Consider the following 22,554-nt stretch of genomic DNA (forward strand, 5'->3'; position numbering starts at 1 on the left):
CACACCCAGCGGTTTTTTTTTTTTTTTCCCCTTTTTTTTTTTTTTTTTTTTTTTTTTTTTTTTTTTTTTTTTTTTTTTTTTAAAAAAAAAAAAAAAAAGGCTTGCATTACAACAGCCAAGCAGGAGGAAATTGAAGCCAGGTGGCTTTGTCTTTCAGAAACTGATGCTGAAAATGAAAACAAGTATATAAGGCAGGAAGCAAGAACAACGTTTAACTACGGATATTGCATCTTTCTGTCTCACCAGGCTTTTATAGTTCTCTTCACGTCCTGCTTTTTATTTGTTCTCTGTCATGGTCCCTGATAAAAATTTCTCCTTCTTATTCTTTTTCTGTTACCAGACTTGGTGGTTAGAAGAAAGAAAAGAGAAATTTTAAACATTAGATATATTGTTCTCTACATATTATTGTATTTAACAAATTTGTTTAGATTGAACCTGACCCTAACTCTGCTTCATTACCATGTCAGCGACCCTTCAAAAATTGACTCAAAGCCTGTAAGTCAGGATGTTAGACCTGAACTAGGAAAGACTGAAATAGATAATGTCTGTGTAAATATAAGTAAATAGGAAAAAAAAAAGTTGATTTGGTGATGCTGCACCTGTGATAGACCTGAATATACATCTGGTGTCTGAACTTGCCTTACTTGGGTGTGCATCATCTCCTGTGTGCCTAGAAGCAGGAGACTGCCCTGCTGCCATTTCAACTATATCCAGAATTTGCAAAATACTTCTCCATTGATTACAGTCAGCTATCATAAAATTGGAAATATAGTTAATACTATTCAGTTTTGCAAATAAAGAGACTTGGAAGAGATTGGTGTAGGGATCACAAGTTTTGTGATTCTTGAAGAGAAGAGTACATGTAGGGAAGGGTTGAAAAATACCTAATTTTTCTGATAACAGCTTCAGTGTTTTTGTAAACTAATGCCGTGGTGTTTGTGCTTTCCTCTTTGCTTATGTCATAGGGGTGAGGTCAGGGAACAGGAGGATTGTGTTGCCTTGTTACAGGAGATCTAGGTTTAGCTGCTTTCAGCAGTCAGTCTCATTATCCTGTTTCAAACAATGTTCCTATGAAAGTGCTCCTAGATCCTTTCCTACTGGCTGGTATCCTATAGCACTCCTTCTGAACAAAAGAGCCATTTCCAGGAGTTTAGCAAGTGCTTTAATGATTTTGCATTCACTTTCCTACTGGCTGGTATCCTATAGCACTCCTTCTGAACAAAAGAGCCATTTCCAGGAGTTTAGCAAGTGCTTTAATGATAAATGCAACAGAATCCTACTCCCTTTGCTGCTGCAGCGGGGGAAATACATCCAAGGATGCATTGCTTTTACAGACCTTTTTTGGGTTTTTCAATTCCTGCCACTCTTCTGCTTGATGGCTTGTCACTTCACTTTTCACAAGGTATTTTCTTTCGACTTCTCTCTCTTCATTCACCTTTCTTCTTTCCACAGTTTTGGGTTGCAAACTGTGTAATACTCTAGGCCATCCAGCTAAATCTCCCTCCTTGTCAGCAAAGCTTACAGTAATTTGTGCCTGTAGGTTTGCAAAAAATTAGAAAAAAACACACCTAGAAAAAAAAACATAAATTGATCCCATTCTCAAAAGTAGATACAGTGACACACACAATATTCTGGACTGTATTTGCCTTATAGGCAATTCCAGAACACAGTAGTCAATTTTGGAAACTCATAAAACACTATTTATAAATGCATTTGCTATTTAATCAGTAGACAATGTATTCATTTATTTCAATGTTGTCAGACCCCTGCAGTAGAGCTTGTGGATGCCTTTGTCTTGGTCATCTGCCTTCTCTGAAATATGGTGCTCTGGAATTAAATTTGGAAAATTTGCTTGCAAAATTCATCACACACACTTTATCTTTCACATTCCGATCCCAGGGGAGCTCTGTGTGCGTGGCATTTACAGCATCGGGTTTTTATCCGACGTCTGGTAGGTAACAGCAGGTCTTTGAAGCGACTGCCACAGTTGTGTCTGTAGGCCATGATGTTTGGTTCCAAAAATACCATATTCTAGATAAAACAAATTTGCCAGCCACAGTGTTTATTCTTTTTCCAGCCCATTTTGAGATTAGCAGATGCTACGAGTGGCTTAAAATATTTTCAGGTGCAATTTTTGAAAGGCTGAAGCTCACTGGCAGAGATAGAGATGGCATCATGATTAATGCTGCTCTCTCTTGCTGTGAAGAGTAAGCACTGTGACACTTTTTTTTCCAGTGGTTTGGGAATATTAGTAAGTACTACTATAAATCAAAATATCTAAATAAACAGATACTTACAAACAAAGATTAAGTACAGATCGGTTTTTATTCTGAAGACTTTATAATTTCAAAAAATAAATACACTCAAGAATCTGTATGTTTTAAATCTTGTATTTGAGGTTTTCTCAGAAGTCGTGTTTAAAGCTCTTAATGTAGAGAAAGTTGTGAAAGGGGTATTTTACAAGACCTGAAGGTATTCTTTGAACAGACTTGAAAAAAAAAAAAAAACAGGGGTACTTGATAAATTACTCTTGACTAGTGGTTTGTTGCTGCTGAAGGGGGATGTTTCACCCCCACCAGGTGTTTCCACCCCTCCCTTGTGCCAGCAGGACTAAGAACTGATCTGGTTGGAAATTCACAATATGAATAAAAGATTGATCCAGCTGACTCCGTAGCCACACAGATACTAATTAGTACCTGACAAGAAAGGATGTGCCTAGAGGTGGTGAAAAAGGCTGGAACTCCCCTTTTTTGTATAGGCTGGATTGCCTAAAATGTAAAGCTAAATAGGATGTTCTTAATATTGTGCTCCCAAATAGAATTATTAGCCTTAGTTAGTGGAAAAAATATTTCCTATTTCCTTTCTGTGTGATGTTTAGGTCACAGGAGGAACATGAAGGCATTAATATGAACAATAAAGTATTGATACATTGATATTTTAGTACTGTTTGCAGTTCCTCACTATGAATGATTGTTATGGGTGTGAAGTAGCCTGAAAACTAAGTAAGAAAAAAATGGTTTGTTTTTGTTTGTTAGCTACAAGAGATTTTCAGGAAAAAAAATGAGAAGAGAGAAAGAAAAGGAGATGAAGAAAAACGTGCAATGCTGGTAAGTAAAATTAGAATAGTAATTGCACCTGGTAGTTGGTTTGTTTTCTTTGATGTAGGACAAAATTGTGTATGTTTATATTTCACTAATCACTTTCAATTTTTTTAAAAACAATAAATTCATATCAATAAAAGAATGTGCATAACTTTATAGATGGAAAAAAGCAATATTTAGCCTAAATGCAGTTATTGGAAAAAAAAAGTGGTCTATAGAAAGGAAAAATCAGTGTTTAAATACTGTATCGAATATTATGACAGCAGCATTGATTCCATTTTGAGTCTATAAATCTAGGAAAAAGTGAATCTTGATGATCCAGTGTTACTGTCTGTAAGAGTGAGAGATCTTAGTGACAGGACCAAACTCTATTCCTGCTCTTATAACTAATTAAAGATCTTCATGTAGACATACTGATCCTGATGCTTGGTATTAAAATAGTAGTTTTGAAACAGCTGATGAAATGTTATAAGTGAACTTAGGTTTTGTATTTAAGGGTTTTTTAATTAAAATTTAATTTTTTTTTATTAAATACTGCTTATGACCAATGCAAAATGCTTTCAGTTGTTTATATTATCTGAATAGAATTTTGTGGAATATTAAGTACTCATTCTTACATAATGTCAAATTTGCATTTCTTTTGTGCCTAAGGAAGGTAAGTCAGAAAGGGAGAAGTCTGTGGTGGTTGGTCTAGAGGGTGGCAACAGTAGCAGGAACTTACTTTACTATTGGACAAGTCAAAATCAGGGAAAAGTCTCTGTCAAGCCCACAGCAGAAAAAAAAACGCAAAACCCACATTCATTTGCGATTTCTATATTTATGGCAAAAATTCCTTATAATAAGAAATGTTTTGACATATGCAAATCTTCTTTTAGTGCCTATTATCCTTTTGGGACCTTAGATGCTTGATCTCAGATCTTTGTACATGAAACCATAGAAAGTTTGAATTTCAAGAATTAATACTTGTTAAACCTTCCCTGAGTATAAAAAGGGATCTTTTCTTCCCACTCAGAGAGACATATCCTCAGCTTTTCAAAACTGTAGATCAGTCATTGAATCTCTCACATGCTATTTATTCTGAACAAAGGAAACTTGCACCCAAAGGAGGACATTTTGGAAAAAATAAAGATTGCAAAATAGAACATTTATCTTAAAAGTAATCTTTGTAACTCTGTACTTCTCTTTGGAAAATTTGAGAAACCATTTTTTTCTTCACTGTCATCTTAAAAACAAACAAATTTAATAATATATAAAATAAAGATTTGCTTGTCTTAACCTATTCTGTTGTCTTTTTTTTTTTTCTTCCCCCTTCTTTTGGCTTCATTCTGACATGTGATACTTGGTTTGACCCGTTTTTGCTGTATGTCAGCGTCTTCAACTTTATGGATATCATACTTCTACTAACAGTGTATGTACTCTAACTATTTTCAATTTATGCAGTCTTCACCAGTGAAGTGAAATGATATGCTATAAGAAAATTTACAATATTCTTCTTTTTCCTCAAGTAAATTACTTCTGCTAGTCAGTAAAAATGTGATGGATCTTCACTTGCATAAAAGGTTGTGCATGCTTGTTGCATGCATTCTGAAACAGGCGAGCCTACCAGGAGGGAAGGTTGCTTCCTCTGTTCATATAAAATGAAGTAAACAATATTTTTAAGGGAAAAGACAAACTACATCCTAGGAAATTATAGACTTGTATGTGAGTTGTCATCCTGCATGAGTTTTTTTGATCCAGATGTGTCTTGTCTCCTTGTGTGTAAAGTGAAGTAATAATTAGTCAAATGAATACTTCACCTTCCTGTTGCCCTACCCACCCACCCCACCCCAAAAAAAAAAAAGAAACTGGAAGAGAGCTTTTATGTTTTTGTGCTTCACTTAAAGAACAAATGAATAAGAACTTTCAGTGCTGAACTAGGACAGGATTTTACAGAAAATAGTCCCTGTATTATGTAGGTGACAGTAAACTTATCTTCAATCATTTTTGAGGAGTGGGAGAGAGAATGACCAAGAGAGAGACCTTCTGGGTTTTTTTTTTAATGTCTAATGTGACCTGATAAAATTTTGGGTGACAGCAAAAGTTAAACTTGTAAAAAAGATTGATTTGATATTAAAATAGAAGAATTAAACTGGTTTTGGGATGATTATTGTGATATTCAAAGTGAGGGGAGGGAGCCTACGGAATTAGATAACTGGTGAAATTCCAGTTTTAAAGTCTGTTTCTTTATCAAATCCTTCACAGGAATGCAGAGATCTATCTCTGGTGAAGTTAGCACATACAGTTTGGGCAGCATGGAGGAAGGAGGGCTGCTGAGTGAAAAGGTGCAGTAGATGCTGCAGTGCTGTGAGAATAACGGGGTAGGAAATGTGAGGCCTTATGATTCCACGGATTTTAGATCAGGCTTTACTGCAGCGAAAGGTGCTGTGCAGTGGTTGCCACGTTCCTCTGCTGCCTCCTGTTTTAAACCGAAACCAAACTAGTTAGGTTTTCCTACTCCTGCAATTTTCAACTTTAGTGAAAGTCTCCTTCTAAACTCCAGCCAGGTCCATACTCTTTTATCAAGATGATGCCCAGGTGTGCACCATCCTTTTCCACCCTTCCGTTACCTGAATGGAGATCTCCACACAAAGGAGACTCAGGTGTATAGGAATTCACAGTGTCTGACAGATCCCCCAACCCAGAAAATTGATAATTTGAGTTTCTATTTCTCCTACTGAAGAAGTGTAGCAGTCTTTTCAGCTTCCCTTGATGTCCTGGGGAGTTGAAGCTACTCAAGACCAAGGAGACACAGCCCTAAAACATCTGGATTAGTCCAAAGTGCTGTCTTGGGCCCTTCTCCTCACTTCATCCTTCAAAGCAGTTGTAACTTTTTGAGAAGTATGGAGGTCTGTAAGCCATAGAACACATACAGGGACATTTTAAAGAGGTTAAATATTTTTGTATTTGCATTTGCATAGGTGAATTCTTTCAGATCATGTTCTGGTGCATACTGCAGGTGTGTGTTAAGACTACTTCAGCATGTGCTGCATGAGTGCATTCACTAGCTGAATGCCAACCGGAACATGATACTTATGGTGAGGTGCATGTAAGGAAAATAAAATGTGCATGCCCTGAAGTACTAATTCCATTGGCTAAAGTAAATCTCCAGTAAGAAAACTAATTCAGTGCATACTTAATATAGATAATTACAGAATTGCATAAAAGAATGAGGTGCTTATTCATATGATGCAGTAAACTTATGTGTAGGAGAGAAACGGCTACTTAATCCTGTACACACTGAAGTAAATATATTTATTTGATTTTAGCAATTTAGCAACAAATGGAGTTATATATGATGTGGCCACCACATAGGAACTTTTACTCCATAATGAGAGAAAGATAAAACCAGAATTTTCCAAAAAGGAAACAAAAGTATAACATACATTAACCATGGATATAATTCCTGGTAGTTTATCATGTTTCTTTGATGACAAGAAGAGCTGAGTTGAATTGGTCAGTGGAGGAAGTACATGATAGAACTTTTAGAAGCAGTGCAGATAGTGTGTTGGCATAGTGTAGAGTACATAGAGACAATAAGCCTTCGACTCTGTACAGTATTCTTTATAACAGTGTGGTTTTACACATTGCACAGCAGCATAAATCTCCTAAGAGAACAGCATGTGCTGAGTCAAAAAAAAAAAAAAAAAGGTTTTCATTTGTAGTTATAAGATTAAATTCATTCTGGCTTTGTCTCGCCTGCCCAGATGGATGTGAGTGGGGAGCTGGGAAAGCAGGAGGCCTAGCATAGATAAAGAGAAAAATTCATTCAATTGCAACAACCCTAACAGAGTTCAAATAACCTTCTGCTGTCTTTAGGATCACCTCCTCTACGTTATTTGGGGGGGAAAAAGTAAAATGTATTGCATAGATCTTCTCAAACTAACTGCAAGAAAAAGGAAGGCCTGTTTTAATAAGGGAGGATTTTTCAGGCTTCCAAAAATTAAAAATTACAGAGCAAAAAGGTAAGCATGTTTTCTGTGGAGAGATTAAACTTACTTTCTGTTTGAACAAGGTAAGTTTGATGATCAGATGTGCATAGTCTTTTCTTGATGAGCATGTTACAGTTGAAGCTGGACTTACTAGGCTTGTTTTTTGCATTTCTTTATTGAAACAAGGATGTTGTCTTGATTATTGGATGAAATTAATGTTATATAACTACTTGTATGGTGATGTTCGTGTTTTGACCAATGAGAAAACAAATTTCATAAGTATATAAATTAATGATTAATTAATTTTGGCAATAAAATTTGTTGGGAAAAAAACAGCAAAATACTGAGTTTAGATGGACATTTTCACATGTATTTTTAATTAGTAGTTTCACTTTACACTTTCTCTGATTTATTTTGTTTGGGAAAGTGGAGTCTGGTGATACTTTTGGCACAGCCAAGTTATGAGTATTAAGCAAATAGCTGCAATAGGCCAGTGTTCCTTTCATTTACAAGGTATCATGTAACTGGGTAGAAATTTCTCTGTGTAGAAGCAAAAGAATCAAGCCATGTTCTTGAAGATTAGTCGGAAAGGATTTTAAAGTCTGTAAGTGGTTGTTTTGTTGTTCTTTGGTTTTCAAACAATTGTGCTTGAAACTTCTGCAGGTTCTTAAAACCGAAGGCGAGGACGTTGTCCCCAGAAGCTATTGGGATACTTTGAGACGTAGCACAAGCCAAGCGCTCTTTTCGGACCTTGCGGAGGTATATGACAACCTCTGTCTCTGGTCCATAAACACACTGTTATTTTATTTATTTCTTTTCTGGTTATTTTCCTACTTTATGCACTTTGTTTCTTCTCTTCCTTTTAATTATTTTTTTTTTTTTTAAACCTGAAATTTCTCAGATGAAATGGATTTGGTTCCGTGCAGTGCGATAATTGAAAGTTGTCATTTCCCAGTAAAAACAAAGTTACCTTTTGAAAGAGCTGGAAGATCAAGTCCTCTTCAGTCCTTAGTGTAAGAAGCATTTTCTAACACTAATAGTGGCAATATTTCACAGTTAGAGAAGTAATTCAGGAAATCTTTGTAATTTAGGCTTGGTCCAGTGTTATGACAACTTTAATGAGGGTTGCAGACCTTTCAGCTTTTAATATTTAGGTCCTTAATGTGCTTTTTATGTATATTATCAGAGCTTATATTCACAAAAACAGTATCACGCAAAGATTGATTTAAGTGTTGGATCAAACCAGGAATGTTTTAAGGTAACCAAAACGTTGGTCAATCTTTTTTAGTATTACACAATCATGATGGAGGACTAGTGCTATCACTGAGCTGTCAAATTAATTTCCATAGTGCTTTAAATTCCAGTAGGATTCTTGTTTTGTGATCTGCTGTCAGATAATGGAGTAAGACATTTATTTGTACTGATCATGATAATGGAGTAAGACATTAATTTGTACTGATCACTTAAGAGAGTAAGAAAAATAGATCATTTAGGCTTTTCTGTGCCCCATACAGTGAGGGCGATTGCTCTGCTGGTTGTGGCACTAAAGGACATTCAGCAGCTCCCCACTGACCCTGGGCTCGAGTCCGTGCTTCATAAGCAGGATCATAATGAGAAAAGAACAAGGAACTGAAACAGACCTCCAGGGTAAAACAATCTTTTTCTTTGCTTCATAAGCAATGTGTGCTTCATATTAAAATAATTAGTGTTTTGTCCCTGCTGTTCCTCTGCAGAAGCTGTTGAATAACCTGAGGACTTGGATGGACTTTTTCTAATTTCTAAACTAAATTTACTCATAGTCCCTTTACACTGGTCTGTTGTCCCTTAATTTTCATAAAGTTTGGGGTTTTTTTAGTATTCTTGCTCGTGGTTGTGTTCATAAATGCAGTCATAGCCCTCAGTTTTAATTATCATAGGCTAAACACAATAAGGTCTTTGTTTTTTCTCTTAAGGTAGAACCTACATTTTCTAGGCATCAAATAGGCCTTCTCTTTACCTCTCTCAGCTTGAGTTCATTCCACTACAAAACAAAATGTGGTGTTACAGAATTGAGTTTTATACCATTATTTATAGCAATATCCATAGTAATAATATATTCATGGTAATCTTGCAATAAAGCAGTACACCCAGTCTTTCTTTCCTTGCTTTTTAATTGATGAGTTAGTCCAGTTATTAGTCCTCTATTTATTTCACCAACTTTTAAAACCCAGGACATTAGCATTCATGTATAGTCAGCTAAGGGAGACAGAGAGGGGAGAGAGGGACGCTCTTTTCATTGATTATTTAAGGAGCTTGGGGGACTGAGTTTTCTGAATTAACTGTCTTCTTAATCTACAGTTAGCTGGCATGAATTCAGTCCCAAGTATAGGTGGTCTTCAGTTTGGTAATCTCTACACACCTTTAATTTGAAGAAAGGGAGGTTTTTTATATCCCATGCCTCAGACTGATATCATTCACTGCAATGTAATTGAACCTTAACAGCAGCTAAAAGGTTTAAATCGTCTGTAAAGTGTATAAAAATTCTCTCTGCTCACCTGTAAGTCATTTTATGAAGAAAAATCACATCCTGCATTTGCTCCACTGACAATTTCCCACTTCTCACCATAATCATCTTTATCTTGCTTGGGTTAAGTTGAAGCCAGCTGGCTTTCATCCATACTCTTATCTCTCCCAGGTCTCAATAATACTCTAGCCATCTGTACTAAGAAAGTGGCATAAGGCTAGGTGATGCTGGAGTCTGTGTTGTTTTGGAGCCTTTTGAGAAGGCCATGTCGAAGTTGAAAAGGAGAGTAAATAAGGTTCATTGTTGTGGGAATCAACTTACAAGGTCTCGTTTGGGGGAAAAGAAGTTATTCTTCCCATCCAGTTTCTCTCTAGGACAGTTTACAGTACATTCGGCTATTCCTAACTTAGCAACTACCCCATCCTGTTGGAATATGCCAGTTATCACTGAATTTAGTTGTGTTTATTCTTAAATTACTAGATGAAACTGGAAATCAGTAGATTTATGATCACTATTGAAAAATCAAGGACTCGTGATAAGAAAGGTCTTACTAATTCAAAGCATAATATGTGTACTTCATTCTCAGAATATGTCGCTACAAGTGGACCGTTGCTCATGAGTGTAACTTTTAGTCACCCCTCTTTAATCAAAAGCTTTAAATTAATTTTGCAGAATATTAAAAAAAAAATTAAAAAATACTGCCCCTAAGGTTAGGAAGTGGAGAGGAAAACATGTTGCCATTATGCAGCAAACCAATGCTGTGACTGAAACACTTGTATCTCCTGTTTGTCTCTTTACCTGTATTTGTATTAGTGTCAAGGTAAAGAGAAACGAGGCAGGGATTCATTCTCATTTAAATGACTCTGAAATATATTAGATCAAAATAGAGGCTTGTATTTGTATATATGTAAACAGGTGTGGTCATTTCATTTTCACTGATCTAAAATGCAAAATTCATTTTGTTATGAACAAGAAATAATAGTTTTAAATTATTAAGGCTTTTGTTTTTATCCTTGCCCCTTTAAGAGAGAATTTATTTAATGCTATCAGTGCAGAAGGAGCAGAGGAATAGTTTTCAGTTGCCTGCAGTTCTGCAGAGAAGCATCCCGGGTTGAGTTTCTGTGGTGAGGTTTTGCAGGGGGGGAGGAGGTCATTTGGTGAGGCTGACCAAGTGGGAATTGTGAAAAGACTTACAGATTGTATTTTTTTTTTTAAATGGTTCTTTAGATATGGGTGAATGCAACCTAAGTCTAAGGTTTTGAAATGTTTTTGCAAGATGAAAGGCTGTAATTTAACATTTGATATCTTTTCAGTGTACTTGAGGGAAATTGTTTGAATGTGCTTAGGGATTTAATTGCTTCAAAGACATAAGAAATCAGGGTATCTGCATTTCAGTATATTGTGTCCTGTAGTAGAGGATAACAATATTAAAAGACAAATAGTGATTACTTTTCTGAATTAGTTTGCTCACTTGAAGAGCAGAGCTGTCTTAATTAAAGGACATGAAATATCTCTCTGCCTATACATGCACTATGTCATCTTATTTCTCCCTGGAGAAGAATACGAGAATAAAGAGGAAGGTAGAGTACATGAAATACAATCTTGAGAATCCTAAACTGATTATGCTGAAGTACAGAAAAGTCTCTCTCATTTCTTTAGTTCTTGGATGTTGAATGGAAAGGGTTTGTGTTGTTACTGCCTCGTGTTTTTCCTTGTTGATACATAAATACTCTTAGTGGATATTGCATTTTACATTTTATACAAATCAGCATGTAAATTGGAAATCAATATAGTATATTTCAGAGAATGTAGATATGAAATGGTTTTTCATGATACAGGATGATGAGCTACTGCATACTGTTAAAATTTCTTCCTAGCTTCTTCATTTAGAGTTTCTCCATGTGTTACAAATTTATAGCCCCTTCAGTTATGAAAAAAAAGTCAGAATCAAAGGGCTCTGAGTGCAGTTTGCAGGTTTTGTGTAGGCAGATCTTTCTAGATCTGTATAAACAGTTTTAGATACTTAACAGTGAATCCCATAGGTTTATAATCGGTCATTATGGTGCTAAATTAGTACTCCCAGGTGCTCACTAGGTTTCTGTACTGTGTATTCTCGTTTGTGCTTTACCAGTAGAGTTGGCAGGCACACTTCCACAAAAACATGATGTTGCTGACGGGTGGTAGCTTGCCCAGAAGGGCAGAGGCTACTGGCTCCCTCTCTTTGATGCTTATAAAATCTCGTCTTTGTTGAGAGCTGGGACAGAAGGGTCTCCCTAGGCAGGTACAGCAAGGGGACTAAAGATAGGGCTTTCTGTATTTCAAATGTTGGCAAGTGCACGTTAATGCCAGAAGGACACTGCCATGGTGGGATACTATGGCTTATTTAACAGTTGTATATTACTGAGTTGTTTTTCTCATTCTTCTAGAAACTTTACAAAGAGTTTCTTTGTAAAAGAGATGAAATCAGCGCACAATCACTATACACAGGTGCTGCTGTTTGTTCACTGACAGTAGTTATCTCTGTTTATATGCATGTTGTCTTATTTACAGCTCTTGCTATTCCAAATGGTCAAAATTAGTTGTTTTTTTATTTTTATTTTTATTGTTCTAACTCTGTGCCTTCAAAGTTGATAGTTCCTTATTAAGGAAAAAGTATTAGTACATGTGCAAAGATTCCTGTCTGATGCATAGACCACATGCGTGGTAGATGAGGAACATTCTTAAAAGAATAAGTCAAAATATTACTTCATGATTTCAAAATTTCTTACAATTCTGTTGGTTTAAATGTATTCAGGCAATAAAATTTAAACTACTCATCTGCTACTTAAAGAGTCATACAAAGTACACCTGACTGCTGTGAGTGGTTTTAGAATACAGTCCCATACTTAATAATTTTGAAATATAAAATAAGCCTGTATGAAGTAATGTCCTTTAATTTCTTTGTAGTTGTAGAGTGGAAGGGAAAGGAGATTGTGTACAAAGGAAGTTATTTTCATGATTTACCTTAAATTACTAGAATTTTATTTTTTTTTCTCAAGAGTTTCTGGTTTTATTTTTCATGCTTTTACCCCCTTCATTGCAGCTTCCATTATATTTTACTGTTTTAAGTGTTTTCTACTAAATGCAATTAACAGCCTGATGCTATTTTGTGTGCAAAATGCATGAATAAATTAATTTAATATATTTTAATACTAAAATCTTCTTTAAGACTGTGAACATAAAACACAAACTCTTTTAATAGAAAGGTCTATTGTGATGTTAGGCATTCTCAGATTATACTTCTGTAACTCATCCAATTGTGGCCTTTAATTTTTTTTTTTATTCTAATATTTAAGCGTGCTGATGATATTTCAAGTTCACTGTCAGATACTACACTCCTTGTACACTTTTTCGGCAAGAAAGGAAAAGCTGAACTGAACTTTGAAGATTTTTATAGGTGAGTCTCAACTTCATCAATTCCTTGTAAAAAAAAAATACTCTCATGCTTGTTCTAATTAATATCTATTATATTACTATACACCTTGTATTACTATGCAGACATGTATATAAAGTTTATGTTCCCTTTGTGTGTGTTATATATACAAAGAGTGAAATAAAATGGTAAGTGGACCAACAATAAAAGATCCTGTACTGATGCTGCTGCATTTGCAAATTGAGTTAGCGCTCGTGGGCGTAGTTGGTTCAGGGTGGAGAGGTAATTCCCCAGCCCTGTCCCTGTTGGTATGTAGAAACTTATTTCTTGGCTTTGAATTATTTTTAATTTTTTTCCCATTTGTCAGTGCTTTAAAAGAAGCTTTATGTGCATTCCTGCTCTTAGGGACATACCTAAATGTAAAGATTTTGCTGAAGTATCATGTAGGCACCTTAGAAAAAGCTGCTTTGGAGGAAAAAATGAAAACAGAGTGGAAGCTATTGGCTTAATTATTATGCCAGTTAAAATAGAATTTAAAAATATAGAGAGAGTGCCATAAAAACAGAGCCATAAAACTATGTGTTTCTGTGTGATTGAAAGAGATACAGTGTTTGGTTATTGTTTCCTCAGTAAATTCTCCCTATACCTATTGTCTTTATCATTGGCACTTTGCATTCTAACCAAGCAGATGTTCATAAAGTATTTTGCCATAAAATTATGCACATCGTGAAAAGTATTCAGTGTTTCACATAACATAAAAACTATGTCAAGTGAAATGGTGATGTAAGTTCAAAACAAGAACCAGAAAAGAAGGTACTTTTTCAAAAGGCATCTAGTTAAAATGTCCACCTATTGCTGTATGATGTTGTGAACGCTGAAGAGGTCAAAATGCAATAGACATATTCATGAAAGAGGGGTCAAGTTGTATTCAAGACTACTTTACCAGCTCAAAAAATCATTAAACTATGGACCGGTGAGGGAAATACTATTGTATGTTTGCCTTGCAAGGCAAGAATAAAACTTGATGGAAAAACTGCAAGTGCAGTGCTGTGACCAGAGAGCTAATTTCATGCTTGGCTGTATAACCAGGACATCATGCAGAGTCAGGGAAGTTCTCTTTCCTTTTTATATGTAGCTGGTTTTATACTTTATCCAGTTTTGGTGGGTTGCTAAGCTGGGAAGAGTTTATACAAATATTGTAAGAATAGTGAAGTACTAAAAAAAATGAATATTTATAGACTGAAAGGCTGCAAGAGTTCATCATATCTAGCTTGTTCAAAGAGAAAAGTTTAATTGCAATCTGTAAGTAACTATATGGGGAATAAATCTAGGGAATTCATTTAGTACCATGATGGAATTTTCAGTCTAGCCTATAAACACAAAGATTGGTGACCCACTGAAGAAGAAGATGAAGCAAATACAAACCAGAAGTAAATTGGAAATGTAGGTATTAAGTCATTTTAATTCTTAATGAAACACTTCTTGTTTGAGTTAAAATTGTATTGATTAGGAAATATCTCAACATAGATAAAGGATTTACCAAATTTACCATCAGTGCTACGAAAGGGGAACTAATTTGTATAATGCTTTTTGTTTTTATATTCTATGAGCATTTTAAGGACGTGAATGGTAGAAATACATATTACTATTTCTTCGTATTTATGTTTGTGCTTTTAGATTTATGGATAACCTACAAACTGAGGTGCTAGAGATAGAATTCCTTTCCTACTCTAACGGGATGAACACCATCAGTGAGGAAGACTTTGCCCATATTCTTTTGAGGTATACAAATGTGGAAAACACATCAAGTTACCTGGAAAACCTGCGCGGCACGATTCCTGAAGAAAAGGTAATTGTTTAGTTAGGACAGTGATGGGCTACAGTGTCATCGCAGTGAAAACAGAGCCTTGTTGGACTGAATTAGATTCTGTCACTGAATTAATTAGCACCAGGATTTTATTCTGATCATAAGATGCATGTCTCATGTTTTTCAGCTTACTTGCCGAATTAAAAGTCGAAGAGTAAATAGCAGAGTATTATGTTCCATAGGATTTAGCTGGTAATATTTTTGAAGTTTAGATAACAAAGCTTTCTATTACGTGAAAATTTAGTTTGAACAGCAAAAAGCATAAGACTTGGAAAAGAACAATTTTCTAACAATGAGGCAATAAAACCCCATTTTTTGATTCTCTTTTGCACTGCCACTGGTATAGCACTTAATCAGAAATTGCATTGACACCCTTTATCTAGTTGTTTTATAGCCTTAATAATGGGTCATTTGTGTACAGTTATTGATGGGTATGTGGTTCTTATTAATGGCTGCAGAGATTGAAAACATAATAAAAGCAGTAATGGTCATCAGGTAGATAGTCCTTCATTTGTTTAACAAATGTGTTGTCAGAACTGTATCTGAGAGAAACGGAGTGGCAACTATGCATCAAGGGTAATCAATAGGATAATGTTAAAAGTAGCCCTTCAAATAAGGGATGATAGGAATATATTCCGGTGTGTGTTTACAGAAGAAGGTCAGATTAATCTGTCCTAGAAATCTAACTCTTTCAAAAGCTATATATTTTAATAGCGTTGACAGCAGAGCTCATGAAGAAAATTATTAAATCGGTTTGGACAGTTTTGTAGGGGATTTTTAATTTGAGAAATTATATTGTATTTTGAGTCTACAGAGTAAGATCAGCCAGCTGACCTGATAGAAAAACACTCCAAATACCAACAGTTTTCTGAATTATCTCACTTAGGTCCACTGAGAGATAACTATAGCTGGGGAGTGGGAAGAGAAAACAGGGCTGTCTCTTTTGCACCAGGGTTAGGTGTAACGTTGAAGCAGTGAGACTGGGATTGGGGTTCCTGGCTCACCAACCCTTTCTTCATTCCCAGTCTACACTCAGTTCTAACTACTCTAAAAGGTCTGAGCAGCTTTCAATATTCAAAACTGAGACAGTGCAACAGAAATGGTATAAAGCTCTTTCTCTGTGGTTCCCAGATGGTTTTTGTTTAGGCGGAAATCAAGATTTCCACATATATGGAAATCTGGAAAAAAACCAAAACCAACACTTTGGAGCTTGTGTAACAACAATTATATGTCACTTGGGTAACTGAAAAATAATGGCATAGGTATAGAGAAATACTTATTTGAATGGCACGGGGGGAGGTGATTAAGTAAATATAAATACAGACACTTTCTTTTAAATACAAGGAAGTGTTCTTCAAAGTTCATCCCTAAATCTTCCAATGCCATTGTTCTGATAGCAGGTCTTCCACAGTGGTTTACTCTTCCTGATCTCTGGTGTTTGCACTTTCTTACACTTGCAGTAACATAAATCAAAAATTATAAAAGGTATGCTCTGCTTTATTACAGTGATACTCTGCAATGCTAATACAAAGTGGGGGATTCCAGTTAGAAGGAAAATTATTCTAGCCTGTAAAGTAACAGGCAGCTACTCTCACAGTTGGCGATGTTAGTCTTTTGTGGTGCTGTATGTGGAAGCCTGTAAAGCAACGTGATGATCATTTGGCGTACTATAATCACATTAAAATGTTCATCTGGCATGCTGCCTGCTCACAAGATATTTTGCTCTCTTTTACTAACTAGATGCCAGGCAGTGATTCATTTAAGCTGGCATCTTGAATTACTACAACTGTCGGCTCCTAAAGAAAGTCTATGCATTTTTAACAGCATTGGTGCCTTAATATAGCAGTTTTCTGTGCTGTAGTAAAATATAATCTGTCCAAATAAATAGAAAAGTCATTTTACATAGAAAATAATTTCCAATATGAAAACTGTGGGATATCTATACGTGGATAACTTCCTATGTCAAAATGCAAAACATATGTAAATATGAAATGTTATTACAGTTACCAGTTGAACAACATATGGTCTTAGGAAAGGAGAGAGACAGTAGAATGCCGTGTGCCTCACTCTCTTTGAGGTCTTTTGCCTGCCTTCCTGCCTCTTTTGTGTCCTTTGCTGATCTTCCTTGAGAAGAAATGAACATGTATGTTTGCAGGTGATTTCAGCAGAAATGAAATGAAACCAGATATTTTTCTGATTGCAAAAATGTTGTGGAGTTTGTACAGTTCAGCCTTGGACTGCAGGTGTAGCTCCTTTATCTCCCTGCTTCATCTCCAGTGTCAACTCGTGGCAGCAGTTTTCATCACTACTGGAAACACAGAAGCTGCAAGAAGGCTTATTTGTAGACCAGTGCTTCTCAGACTTTCACGAGAGCAAGGGCTACTTTCTATCTAGGCTGATCATCTCCCATTTAGTTACATGGAAAGAGCTGGGAATTTTGCAGTAGCCTGACTTCTTACAGCATCTCCCACATGCAGAATCTTCACAGACAAATTGGTGCAAATTAAGGATTTTTAAATATCATTGTGACCCTAAAAATGTCAGACTTTGATGGCCATTTTCTATCATTGCTATTTTGCTAGTTGGGGAGTGAAGTTTCACCGCTCTTGGTATTTCACAAACACTTGACAAAGCTATTCCCATCCAGAGAGTTTTCAGTCTAAACAGAGTGCAAGAAACAGAACTCGGATGTAAACTAATATTAGATGTCAAATGCAACAAAACAAGACTACAGTATTGGTCAGTATTAGTAAATTAAGCTTTTAAGATAAAAAATTTAAAGGAGAATGGGGAGGTGGCTCTGCTTGTGTCCATGAGTGTTTCCTCCTAATTGCAATGGATGAAATAGACTTGTTGAGAACAGCAATTCATGAAGGAGGTGGGTCAAGCTCTCCAATCAAACAGTTTATAAATCTTAGCTAGAGCTTAGGTAGGATCACTGAAGATGTGGTTTACATCTCAGGCGGGTGGAGGCCTATTAGAGTCTTATATTTTAACAATATTATGTTGCTCTCCACATTTACCACAGTACTTGCTTCTTGTGGGTTTACACCCAACCTCTGCCATTTTCTCCTCTGCCACAAACCCACTTCAGCATGTTTTCTGTGTTCTGCCATACCATAATGACCAGGTCTCTCCTCTTTCCAATGGCTGTAGTATCTATTCTTAAATGAAGTAGACATACATGACTGTAAGGTTTATTTATTCAGTTGTCATCACTACTGATCATACTTATGGTGCATATTGATCTATTTTTTAGGGTATCACGTTTGATGAGTTTAGATCATTTTTCCAATTCTTGAACAACCTAGAAGACTTTACTATTGCAATGCAAATGTATAATTTTGCAAGTCGTTCCATAGGTCAAGGTAAGTATTTATATTTTTATAAAAATCTGTTGATAAATATACAAAACTGTTAACAAAAAATACAAAAATGCTTTGTAATTCCTAGGTTGTAGTTCTAATGTCTCAGGTAAAAGGCTAAAAAGGCTATGACTATAGCTTTGAGAGGAGATGGGTCAATCATATTACAAGAGATATGACAAAGCTTTACAGAGTCATGTAAGTGGTGGATAAGCTGAACACAGAATACTTAGTCATAGAATCATAAAATGGTTCAAGTTGGAAGGGGTCTTGAGGATCATCTTGAAGTTCCAACCACCCTGCCATGGGCAGGGACATCTCCCACTTAGACCAGGTTGCTCAAAGCCCCATCCATCATGGCCTTGGTTGGATGACCTTACCAACCCTGGTCACCAAATCCTACAGGAGTTGAGGGAGTTGAGGTACTTGATGAAACCAATAAGCGATAGGTTTAAAGCAACAAAAGCATTTCTTTACACAGCAGGCATCTGGAATCTGGCCTTCTACAAAGGTTGTAGAAGGAAACATTGTTAGAAGGTCCAAAGAGGGATTAGGTAGATTTTTGAACAAATTAGTAAGTAGGTGCTGAAAGAACTAGGCAGGTATATACTGAATAAAATCCTTAATACAACAGTTGAGATGCTTGGATAGTGCAAGGAGAACAATGTGTGAAGTGGTCGGAGTTGTGTGCTCTCCTCAAGTAGTATCTTCATGGATCTGACAAAGTAACACTAGCATAGGCCTACCTTGTGTGGCCTTACTAAAGGAGCATACTGTTTTCTCTGGGCTCCATTTCTTAGGTTCTGATTTGTGTTGATTAAGTAGATGCCAGCAGTATATATGTAATATAGCTTTAATTCTATTTTCTGATTTTTTATTACATATAGTATAGTATATAGGCTGTTATCTTTTGTGTAAAATAATTGATACCAATTAAGCAGTATCAATTTATATCAGTTGAACTATGGACTACTTGGTTTAGAACTGTGAAATCGAATCCTGATTTTCACATTTTCTTATTTTTTGAGTATTTAAATGTGAAAGCTCCAGTTAAAAGTTTACTTGTATGTCATAATTCATTGCCCAAAATCTGATTAAATTAATGTATTTTATTTTTTCTTCTGATGTTCTCTTTATGCAGATGAATTCAAACGTGCTGTGTACGTGGCCACAGGTGTGAAGCTTTCACCACATTTGGTGAACACAGTGTTCAAGATTTTTGATGTTGACAGAGATGACCAGTTGAGTTATAAAGAATTTATCGGCATTATGAAAGACAGACTCAATCGAGGGTTTAGGGTAAGGATTCTAATTTTTATAGTAATGTTACTTGACTTTACTACTTACCACTACTTACTTTAGCACCTGTAGCACCAGTAAGTTGCAAACCAACAGTATGTATATCTAAAGATATATGTTTTATAAAAATCCTGAAGCGGTCTGTAAGATAAACTCCTTACATTTTTCATTTTTTTTATTAGAAAGCAATACATAGAGGACATAATATACCTTTATAGTACACAAGCCCAGTGGGAGATGAGAAGTCCTCTGCATATTGTCATTTCTTCTGTATTGTGGGATTGGTACATTGGCATTAAGAATTTAAACAAGGGTAGCAATTATGTCTGGAATGTTTGCAGGGAAAATAGAGTTTATCTCTCAAACCCGGGCAATTTACTTAAAGGTCAACCATTGGCTCTTTAAAAAACATTATTTAAAATAGCAAGTGATGGTAATGACTGTTGGAAAGAGTTGCAGCAGAAAATTTTTAATTTTCAAATAAAGAATTAGTGGAGTGGTGCTGAACAATGCTATATTCTAGTGCAAAGTAGCTTTTGATAGTTTAACCCCATATCCAATATATTAAATTACAAGAAGCTAGAGGGAAGGAAGTAACTTCCAGAAAACTTTCTTAGGGAACAAGCTTGTAAATTGTGCTTTGCCTTTTAAGTGAATGTATAGGCCCTGCTGCCCTTTTCAGGGTCTGTGTAGTAGAGGAGAATTTTATAGTAGCAGAAGAATTTTTACTTAGAGTATGATCAATAAAAGTCATGGGGTTTTCTTTCTTCATATGACAGGTGTTAACATTTTAACTAAAGTGGTATTCTGACTGGCAACCTAATCCCTTAGACACAAATCTTAAACTGTATTATGGTTTCTAAATTCACATTTCAGTATGTTCTTTTTATAATATAACTTTAGTCGTTTTTAGTTAGCTTCCTAAATATGATTTTAGAACTTTCTGTGCTGTTGAGTCTGTTAGTTTTCTTGTTATTTTTGTAATATTATGATTGAATGTAAATTGTGGATAACAACCACTACATTTGTAACCAACTTATTTCCCTGTTGGTCCTCAATTCCTTTTATTTTGGTGTGGGAATGATGATTGTTTCATAACTGTTTTGAGATGTTCACCTCTATGTTTTGATTGTTTACTAATTGTAAGTGTGCAGTGTATGTTAACCAAAAAACGGTCTGCTTACTAAGTAATTCTTGTAAATGTATTACATGTTTCTATTTCACGAAATGCATGAGAGAACTCACATAACCCTTAACAATCTTTATCATCCAGCATTATTCAGTCTTATGCATGTATCTTTCTTTTGCCTAGCGGCAATATTCCAGTGGACTGTAAAAGAGCTATAAAGAATAGCCAAGGATGTTCAGAAGAACAGCACCATCTTTCATAAATGATATGTCTAATTTTAATTGGATACGAGAGATCTCCTGGATTGCATAGGAGATGATCGTGATTTAGTCCTATAATTCAGTTATATTCAGACATTTCTACACGCAGACTTGTTAGATTATTCACAAAAGTGCATTCTCTTCAGTAGTATTCCAAGATAATTACAGTACCAAACTTAGGAATTACAATTTCCAGTACGTTTTTGTGTCACACAAACCTGACTTTTCCAAAACTGGGTAGTAAAAATTTTGCAAAAATTTGCTTTTTCAGTTTAATGAACAGTTCCCACCCCCCCAGTCTTGGTTTAGAATGAGAAGAAGACACATAAGACCTTTTGCCCAGAATAAATTGGCAGAAAGTGTCATTTATTGCTTCCTATTGTTTGTTCATTAAAAGTTAGACAGTAGTTGGTGTGGCCAGAACATGTAAAAGTTTACCCTCTTGCTCCTACAACGTGGAGGGCTCCAATGTTGTCTTGTACTAAATCGAAACTAACAAATTACTAACCTTTTCTTTGTTTAATAACTGTGTTTTGAGTCCATGTTAAGATTTGGTCAGTTCCATTATACAGATAAAAATATTATAGCTTCTGCTTACACAGTATTTTGTAGCAACATGGACATTTTTGCTGTGAGAAGTTCAAACCTGTTTATAAAGTGTAAATGCCTGATTTTAATGTTAAGTATCCTACAATTAATGTCTGCCCAAATCAATGCAGTCTCTGATTATTGCTCTAGAAGCGTGTAAAAATAACAGTTTAAAATAGGCCTATGATTTGAAATATGATTTTACAATTAACATCTAGTAGTCTTTTTTTTTTTAATTATTTTTTTTTAAAAGTTGTTTTACTAAAATGTTTGTCCAGAAGAATCCTGAGGGCATCACAGAGCTTGGTCCTAGGACCATGTATTTTAGAAAAGGGTGTTTTGTAGTTAAATAGCTTGACTAAAGCAAGCATATTTAAGAGCAAAGAGTTCCACAAATCCAATGAAACTGGAATTCTGGAAGGTCAGTCAGCACCTGCCAGCTTTGTCCTCTTTAAAATCTTAGCCATAAACTTGAGGAGGGTCAGGTGCTACACCTTATGGGAACATAATAAATTCGCATTTTAGAATGTATTTTAGATATGTTTTTTGAAAAGTAAATGTCTTAAAGAGTTTATCAAATTAAATTTCTCTCTTTCTGAAATACAGTGTTATAATCTGAAACCGTTTGGTTTTAGTAGTTCGAAACAAACTGGTGTGTTAAGCTGCCATCAAGTGGTCAGTCAGAGTATTGCCATGAAATGTGCAGACATGAAAAGCTTTATGTTTGGCTTAAAATAGTTATTTCCTTTCTTTTTTTTTTTAATTCAAAAATACACAATCCCTTATAAATTCCATTTTTAAACTGAAAGCTTTGGAAATTAATGCTGAAAATTTTTACCTAGGGCATAACTATGCTGTATCTTCTAGCTACGTGTCACTGAAAGCCATTTTTTTGTATTTTCATGATACCGTTGTCTTACGCTTCCCTCTGGCTGCCTTCACGTGTTGTCTGCATCTGCGCACTTCTCCATCTTCTGCTCCACAGGGCTACAAACCCATACAGAGATACACTACTTTCAAATCCTGCGTGCGGAAGGAGCTGTATAGCAGATAACTGACGGT

At 35.6% G+C, this 22,554-nt stretch overlaps 1 protein-coding gene across 1 annotated transcript in view; it reads left to right on the forward strand.

The window, feature by feature from the left end:
- Positions 1-22,554, forward strand: part of MICU3 (mitochondrial calcium uptake family member 3) — a 55,715-nt gene that overhangs the window by 25,775 nt on the left and 7,386 nt on the right. The window contains exons 7-13 of the mRNA XM_014945605.1: positions 3,036-3,107; positions 4,471-4,509; positions 7,733-7,828; positions 12,908-13,008; positions 14,662-14,833; positions 18,111-18,219; positions 19,358-19,515. Coding sequence (XP_014801091.1) covers positions 3,036-3,107; positions 4,471-4,509; positions 7,733-7,828; positions 12,908-13,008; positions 14,662-14,833; positions 18,111-18,219; positions 19,358-19,515 — 747 coding nt within the window. The remainder of the gene's footprint in view (positions 1-3,035; positions 3,108-4,470; positions 4,510-7,732; positions 7,829-12,907; positions 13,009-14,661; positions 14,834-18,110; positions 18,220-19,357; positions 19,516-22,554) is intronic.

Source organism: Calidris pugnax, unplaced genomic scaffold (genome assembly GCF_001431845.1).
Source record: "Calidris pugnax isolate Ruff unplaced genomic scaffold, ASM143184v1 scaffold58, whole genome shotgun sequence".
Taxonomy (NCBI): Eukaryota; Metazoa; Chordata; class Aves; order Charadriiformes; family Scolopacidae; genus Calidris; species Calidris pugnax.